This window comes from Prinia subflava, chromosome 8 (genome assembly GCF_021018805.1).
Source record: "Prinia subflava isolate CZ2003 ecotype Zambia chromosome 8, Cam_Psub_1.2, whole genome shotgun sequence".
In the NCBI taxonomy this organism is placed as follows: Eukaryota; Metazoa; Chordata; class Aves; order Passeriformes; family Cisticolidae; genus Prinia; species Prinia subflava.
The window spans coordinates 35,707,701-35,715,948 of record NC_086254.1 but is presented as its reverse complement, the minus strand read 5'-3'; the positions used below and the strand labels follow the sequence as shown (position 1 = coordinate 35,715,948).

At 52.7% G+C, this 8,248-nt stretch overlaps 1 protein-coding gene and 1 long non-coding RNA gene across 2 annotated transcripts; both read right to left on the bottom strand.

Moving 5' to 3' along the window:
* Nucleotides 1-728: 728 nt before the first annotated feature.
* On the bottom strand, nt 729-3,568 carry LOC134554236 (immunoglobulin superfamily member 1-like). Its single transcript, XM_063404719.1, has 5 exons — nt 3,169-3,568; nt 3,043-3,078; nt 2,572-2,847; nt 2,052-2,330; nt 729-1,445 (listed from the first exon to the last, which is right to left on the bottom strand). The coding sequence occupies exons 1-5, from the start codon at nt 3,197-3,199 to the stop codon at nt 1,240-1,242; spliced, it is 828 nt and encodes a 275-aa protein (XP_063260789.1). The 5' UTR covers nt 3,200-3,568; the 3' UTR covers nt 729-1,239.
* Nucleotides 3,569-3,587: 19 nt separating this feature from the next.
* LOC134554238 (uncharacterized) lies at nt 3,588-6,417 on the bottom strand. Its single transcript, XR_010081209.1, has 3 exons — nt 6,273-6,417; nt 5,723-5,830; nt 3,588-4,123 (listed from the first exon to the last, which is right to left on the bottom strand). It is a non-coding gene; the product is annotated as an uncharacterized LOC134554238 (long non-coding RNA).
* Nucleotides 6,418-8,248: the final 1,831 nt, after the last annotated feature.

The window sequence follows — 8,248 nt, the reverse complement described above, 5'->3', positions numbered from 1 at the left end:
ATCACAAGCACTTTCAGAAGAGAAAAGCACCCTCCAAATGGTCTACAAGGGCGGGGGGCTTAGGGCAGCTGCTGCCTGCAGGGGCACCTCTGGGCCCGTGGGTGCAATGAGGGTGTTGGAAGAGGGAGCCAGGAGAGGGATGTGACTTAGCCACTCAGGTTCCTCACTCCTCATCCTCCAGAAGAGCTCCTCAGTGCAGAAAGGGAAAGACAGGAGGGCTGCAGCTTGTCTCCCTTCTTCCAGCCCAGTGCTTCCCTCTGGGGCCTGAGGCTTGTTTGTCCTTGGAGGGGGGAATGGGGACCATATTGTGGAGGGAGCGTGATTATGATAACAAAAGCTTTTTTGCACTTTCATTAATTTTGCACTCTTTCTTAATTTCTTTTTTCTGTGTTTTTAATATCAGCGCCTCCTCTCTGTGTTTTCATAATGAAAATCTTTCTGTTCTAGCCAGTGCAGCTATTCCGGAACTGTGTGTCCTGAATGTACAGAGATTTAAAGGCTCTATATATATAAATTTACAGTGGTATGAAAGTAAATTTATATATATAGATGATGGTGTGATGTGTTTTGTCAGTGTTTTAAAATAATAAACGAATGTGAGCAACAGAAGCCTGTGAAGCAGGAGTGGTCACTGTGCTGCGGGACCGGTCACTGCAGTGTGGGAGCGGTCACTGCTGCAGGGCAGTGGGAGCAATCACTGTGCCGTGGGGTAGCAGGAGCAGTCACTGTGTGCTGGGAGAGGTCAGTGCACCCATCACTGCGTGGGAGCGTGGTCACTGTGCAGTAGGGAGGTCACTGGCGTGGTCAGTGTGCAGCAGGAGCAGTCACCGTGCGGGAGCAGGTACAACCTGGCTGGAGCAGTTACTGCATGCCAGGAGTGGTCAGCAGAGTGGTCAGTTGAGTGGTCGGTCCAGCGGTCACTGTGTGGCTGGGGATCAGTGCAGCGGTCACTGCAGAGATCACCGTGCAGCCAGCATAGCTGTCAGTGCAATGGTCACCACAGAGATCCCTGTGCAGCCAGCATAGCAGTCAGTGGAATTGTCACTGCAGTGGTCACGGCAGAGATCCCTGTGCAGCCAGCATAGCGGTCAGTGGAATGGTCAGTGCAGCGGTCAGTGCAGCGGTCAGTGACCCGTGTGTTCCGGGGTGTTCCACCGCCCGCCCGCCCCGCGGGACCCCCGAGGCAGCCGGGACCGGGACAGGGGCAGGAATCGTGTCAGGGACGGCGATAGGCACGGTTTATTTATCCCAACGCGAGTTGCTGGAGGGGAATAGCGGCGGCGGTGCCGCGGCGGTGCCCGGCGGGGCAGCGCTGCCCGCGGGGAGCGGGCGGCTCCTGCAGCCGCGGCCGCAGCGGCTCCGCGCCGCCTCCGCCGTGATCAGCCCCAGCAGCAGCAGGAGCCCGGCCGCCAGCGCCAGGCGCACGGTGTTGCACAGCGTGTAATCTGCAGGGGCAGAAGGGACCGTCACTGCGGAGGAAACCACCGCGAGATGCCATTCCTCCCATGGGGGCAGCAGGGGATCCGAGGGGACACAGACAGCGAGGGGACACCCCAGGGAGGTCCTGGGCTAAAGAGACACAAAGGGAAGTTCATAGGGAGCAAAGGGCGGCCCGGTGGGGGGGGGGGGGCAGCTGCACTTCCCACATCCCTGTCCCCTGGGACACCCCCTACGCACAGCCTGTGACCCCACCCAGTGGCACCAAAGATAGGAAGGAGAGAAGAAACATGCAGCTTGTTCTCATATGCCACCGAGATGGTGACACTGAGCTGTGACAAGACATATGACTGTCCCAGGGACTGGGAGGTGCAGGGAGAGGTGTTCTCTGACTCTTATCCCCACCTGTCAGCCCAGCAGTCCTGTATCTATAGGGTCTCTAGGTCATCTGTAGGGCCTCTGGCCAATCTCAAACACAGCTGAAGGACACTGGAACCCTCTGTTTGGTCCCCTCATACAGCTGCTTTCCTGCCCTAGATCCTCTTTTCTAGCTCCCCCAGGATGTAACAGATTGCAGGAAGAGTAGCGCAGGATGTGGCTGGGGGCTGTCTCACCTCTCACCACCAAGTGCAGGGTGTTGCTCACAGCAGACCATTCTTTCAAGGTGATGGTGGTGCACTGGCAGCTGTAGCGGCCGCTGTCCCCTTCCTGCACGTGGGAGAGGCTGTAGTCCCCTTGTTCCCTTGAGTGTACCTGGGCTCGGCTCTGGCCCTCCAGGTACAGGAAACAGATGGTGCCGGGGTGTGTGCAGGTGCAGTGGAACCTCACACCAGCCCCGGCAGTCACCTCATGACCAGGCAGGACAGAGAGGTTGGGTCTGGGGAGACGGAACTCTGTGGGGACAGGAGAGGGAATGAGAAGGTGCAGAGGGTTTGACGTGGTGCCAGGACACCAGGATCTCTGTGAAGCCACCAACTGGCTCAGGCAGAGGTGAAGATTGTCCCCACCTCTCCAAGCCAGGGAAGAAGATAAAACCCCTGCCCATCATGTGGACATGGAAGCCAAGTGGCTGCATCCATCCCGGTGTGCCCTGGGGCATGTGACCCCACAAGAGGGAAACAGCACGTCCCTCACCTTTCACAATGACATCCAGTTCATGGCTTCGAGCCAGCACAGTGTCTCCCTCCAGGTAATGGCAGTTGTAGGGGCCTTCATCCTTCCAGGTGGCATTAGAGATGGAGAACTCGGCCCTGCTGCCACTCTGCTCTAGGGTACGGAGCCTGTGGCCATTCTTGTACAGCAGGAAGCCCCCATTGCCATTGCTGCACTGGCAAATGCAGCAGATGGTGGTAGAGCCTCCTGGTGGGATCACCCCAGGTGGCTTCAGGAAGATGGAGATTGTGGGGGCACCTGCACAGGGAGAGAGATGCTGCCAGACAGACAGGGAGCCCCCAGCAGCTGCTCTGCTGTGAGCCCGGGGCTGCCACCAGGCCCCGTCTCCACACAAGGGTGAGTTTTGTTCCAGGGGGCTGTGGAAGAGCCCTGGGAGATGGGTGGGCCCAGAAATGCGTCCAACCTCCCCATCTACCTCCTCAAGATACTCACTAGGTGTAGCCTCACTCTGTGCCACCAGCCAAACGCCTGCAAGAGAAGTAGCTGTGTAACGTCTCTGTGGAGTGTCTGGCCACCTCCCTTCGCCCTCTGGGAATCCCCACAGCCTCTGGCACTCACCGAAGGCCAGCACATGGGTCACAAGCAGCATCACGTCCCTCTTGGCTCCCTCTCTATTTGGCTCAAGCAGGGCTTCTTCAGAGGACGGCTTTGGCCACAGGCACCGAGCAGCTGCGTGGCTTCTTGTGGCTCCTCGCTGCCACAAGCTGCCTTCTGCCCCAGGGCTTGGGTTCCTGCAGCACGACTGGAGGGCTGGGATGGTTGAACTAGAACCACAATGTCCCAGTCACATGCCCAGGGCTGGGCCCCCGTGACTACTTAGGATCCTGCAGACCTTGGGGGAAAGGCTATCAGGACTTTCTGTTTCTCTTTCTTAGATCCGGTCACTTGATGGGGAAATGGCTTCTTCTCGGCCTTATGAAATGAGGGGGTTGTTTTGCAAGCAGAAACTCACAAGTTTGGTGGCTCAACAGACTCACAAGTTTGGTGGCTCAACAGAATGAAATAAGAGGGAAGGAAATTGATTTCCTCTTTGGCCTTCTCAGCGTCAGTTGTGTCTTCCTGGCCTCCAGTGTCTGTCATTGCAAGAGGGACAGCAACACCTCCTACCTGCACGTCTGGGTGCACCCCACAGGGTTGGTCCCACTCCTCATCCATCCAGACCCCCCCAGTGCCACAGTGGAGCAACCGATGGTCCCTACTCCAGACAGCTGCTCCCTTCCACCCACACCTGGAGCCAGGTCCACCTCTGCTGCACCTTCTCTGGGTGAGCCAGTGACGTAGAAACAGCTCCCTTTGGCAATAATGAAGGGCTAATGAAACGGGAAGTCACTTGCACCTCTGGATGTGTGAGAAGGGAACGGGTGGATTCTGGCACTGGGGCTGTGTGGGACACGTGGCAGTTTGTCCAGGGGTCCCGCTCTGAAGGTGGCAGCGTTTTAGCTCCCTGCCCTCCTGTGAGCTGCAGGCAGCACATCCTGTCCCCTGTGTCTGCGACCTGTGCCACAACTGGCCCCTGCAGGAAAAACAGGGAAGACTCATGGCTGGGTAGTTGGGGATTATATGGGTGTAAACCATGGGGAAAAAGCAAAGCTAGACTTCTTCCAGACTCTCTGTTACCCTTTTCTTTCTTCCCCCTTCAGTCTTTTTGGTATCCCTTGGAGATTCCATGGGCATTGAGAAGTTTTGGCAGCAGGGTGCCCTGTGGCCTCTTCCTTCTTCTGGGCACCTCCTCTGGCCCTCTCTCCTGTCTAACCACCCTTTGCCTCTCCCAGCCTCAGCTGATTCCTGCCAATGATGCCTTAGTATTTTAGCTTTTATATTTTTCATATATTTGTAGTCCTGCAGTTGTTTAGTGTATAACTCTAAATTTCATATACAGTGTCAGCTACTGTTCTCCCATTTTGGTCAGACAAAACAATTCCTGTCTAGGCCTGGGAAACAAGGACACCTCACTGCCTCAGACCCCGAGACATGTAAACAAAAGTGAATTGGGGGAGGAGGGGGGGCAAACTTGGCAAATGACTTCATTACCTGAAGCTGTAATTGGAAGATTAACTCCCAATATGCAAATGGGCCAAACTTATAAAAGTTATAAAAGTATGAAAACCCGTTACCCATTGTCCATTTTCGGTGTAGCCCCTGGGGGAGCTTTGTCTGCCCAAAATGTACCTGAAGGCCCTTCAATAACCATAACTGCTTATTATTCCCTTAGTTTTGTCTGGCCTCTGTTTTTAGGCAGCCCCAAGAAGGCATCAGCATCTCCTTGGAGAGCCTCCTTTCAGGGCAATTTGTCTCCACAGCCCCCACTGGCCACACCAAACTGCTCTGGGCTCAGCAGTGCCCTGTGGAGAATGAGCCCTGGCTGTTCTGTGGCTCTGGCCTGGCTCACACACCCAGGATGATGTTGGTGGCATAGCCGTGGGCCCACCCATTTTGGGCACATTGGAATCCTTGCTCCTCTCTCCAGAGCCTTTTCTCACATCCCTCAGCCTGACACCAATTTCTGGGTGCATATCCAGAGCAAGGCACCATGGAAAGAGCTTTCCCCCTCCATCACCACTGTTAGGAGTGCCTGATCCAGCAGCCTGAGAGAGGGAGGAGGCTGCTACAGTTCCAAGCCCCCAGGTCCAAGCAGTTGTGGAGCCCACAGGGGACAGGTGGGATCACACATAGACACAGCCAGTCCCACAGATTTGGACAGGCACACAGGGCTTCCCACAAACAGCACCAACAGGATGTGCCCCTTATTGTATCCCTGCAAGCACATTTGAGCTTAAATATCAAAAGCTTTAATGAACAATGCACTGGCAGAGTCCTACCACCATAAATGGTTCTAGTGGGAGTATGGAAAGATGTGGCTGGAGACAATTCCTCATATCCACTTAAGCTGCTCCAAAAAACTCCCCTGCGATCTGGGCTTCACCTCCAGCTACAGCTACACCTCCCTCTAATGCCCAAAGATGGCTCCTCAGCAACTGCATTGCCTGTACGACAAGGCTGCTGCACATCTTAGCTCACCAGCAAGGGAAATGTCACCCTCTGACAGGAATCAAAATCCCCAGCATTCCTGATCCCAGCCAGTTTAGCCCTTTCCACCATTTGATGTTCTCACCTTAGAATCACAGAATATGCTGACTTGGAATGGACCCATCAGGACCATCGAGGCAAACTCCTGGCTGCAGTGCCAATATGTGAAACAGTAGGTTCTTCTTTTTTGGCCCTGAAGGAAACCATTGTTAATAAAATTTCCTCTTTGGTCATCTACCTTCCCCAGCTTAATTCTGCAGCCTTAGGTCACTGGCTAGAGCAGAAGTACATCCATACTAGATAAAAACAGGGAAGGATAAAGAAATACAAGCTGTTTCCAAACCATGAAAATGTCACAAGAAAACACCCCTGCTGCTGAAATCCAGCAATTGTTGCATTGCTCCCAGTCAGCAAAGCAGACTCCAACAGTGATCTTCCACCTGCTCACTGGTGGGACCATCATGTTTGTAAGACCTGAGTCCATGTCTCTCGATAGCCTTGCAGGCCTTGGCTGTTGCTTCCTGCCTGGACTCTCCCTGGGTGTCGGTGGAGGTCTTAATCACAAACTCCAAACCCACGCAGGGAGTGTCTTTCAGTTTCAGACAAGCTAAGCATGAACCAAACTCTCTACCCACCTGTTCACACACCACCACCTGAGTGTGCAGCTGTGTCTTCCAATGTTGAGGGCAGAGAGCAGCAAGAACCAGTCTGAAGCAGACTTCCCAGGAAAGGTGGCTTTAGAAATGTCAGGGCAGACGTCACCTTGTTCTGGACCTGCCTCTGCTGAAAAGAAGCAGCAAACTCAGCAAGGCAAGCAGCACCAACCCACAGTTCACTAAAGTACACCCAAAATTCGACACACTGCAACATTGACTATAATTTGTACCACAGACATTTTTAGATTTCAACCATTAAGCTAAGCCACAAATGGATCTTTCCCTGTCACACAAATTTTAGAATTTTGGTTAAAAAAGCCAAATACTTGGAAAAATAATGCTGTTCAAGATTTGTTCAATTTGATTTTTTTGATTTGATTTGATCAAGATTTAATTCTTGTTCAATAAGACAAATGAGAAGAAATGCCTAAGATTAAATTTAAAGAAGATTTTATGTAAATGATATTTTTATCTTCTTTTTTTGGCTAATTTTTCACACTGTAAACCATGTATTAATTCAAATACTGTGATAAAAACATAATCTTGAATCATAAAATAGTAAAATATTCTTCTTGAAAATGTCAACAGGAAAACATGTTTTCCACCTGAGTTGTTTCAGATTAGTTCAGAATAACAATAACTGACTCTTTCTTACAAGCAGGTTTTATTGATTTTTCAGTGAACCTGCATTTTCCCAAAGAGAGAAAAAACATTATAATGTCAGACTTGTTTTGGGTTCTATTTCCTTTTCTTATGATCTGCCTATTTTTGCCTTTCATTTTCAGTTTCAATTTTTCAAATTTTGCCTTAGTTCTGAGAGCCAAAATGCTGGTGAATAAATATCTGATTAGACCCCTCCCTCCCTGTCCCTCGTCTCCAAACACCGGTGTTTGTCCTGGCCGTGCTACATCCAGAGAGAACCACAAGGAAGACTTTGCTCCAGACATGCAAAACTGTTCCAAACCGCCCAGGAGGTGCCTCAGCTTGCCTGTCCACCTCTCAGCCCAGCACATGAGATCAAACCAGGGAAGAGAAGGGTCAGTTTTATTGCACCTGTCAAAGGAAGGACTCATTTTATGTATCTTCTGACATGGTATAATCCCAGACAACAACTGAGCCCCACACATGATCCCTGGTGGGACAGCGGAGAGAATCAAATGGTCAAAGTGAAAAAACTAATCCTTGTGGTTTGAGATAAAGTTGTTTAATAAGGGAAGCAAAAGCTGCGCACGCCAGCAAAGCAAAGCAAGGGATTCATTCCCCACTTCCCCGTGGCAGTTTCAGTCATCCCTGGGACAGCCTGGCTCCATCACAGTAACAGTGACTTGAGAAGACAAATGCCATCACCCAAACATCCCCCTTCTCTCTTCCCCGGCACTCCCTGTGAGCACAATGCCACCCTCTGGCACAGCAGCAGCCGTGTGTGCCACTGTCACCCGGCTGGCCACTGCTCCTGGCACCACTGCAGGACCCTGCAGAGGGGGAACATGGAGCAGAGGCCCACGGCTGTCTGTATTCCACCATAGCTCTGAGGGTCACAGGGATGAGGGTCTTGGAGGAGTGTGAATCTGCCTGGAGAGGGGTTGAAGCTGTGGAGCACTGACCTGCACACCACCGCACTCAGGAACAAGGGGAGAGAGAGGAGAGGAGAGGAGAGGAGAGGAGAGGAGAGGAGAGGAGAGGAGAGGAGAGGAGAGGAGAGGAGAGGAGAGGAGAGGAGAGGAGAGGAGAGGAGAGGAGAGGAGAGGAGAGGAGAGGAGAGGAGAGGAGAGGAGAGGAGAGGAGAGGAGAGGAGAGGAGAGGAGAGGAGAGGAGAGGAGAGGAGAGGAGAGGAGAGGAGAGGAGAGGAGAGGAGAGGAGAGGAGAGGAGAGGAGAGGAGAGGAGAGGAGAGGAGAGGAGAGGAGAGGAGAGGAGAGGAGAGGAGAGGAGAGGAGAGGAGAGGAGAGGAGAGGAG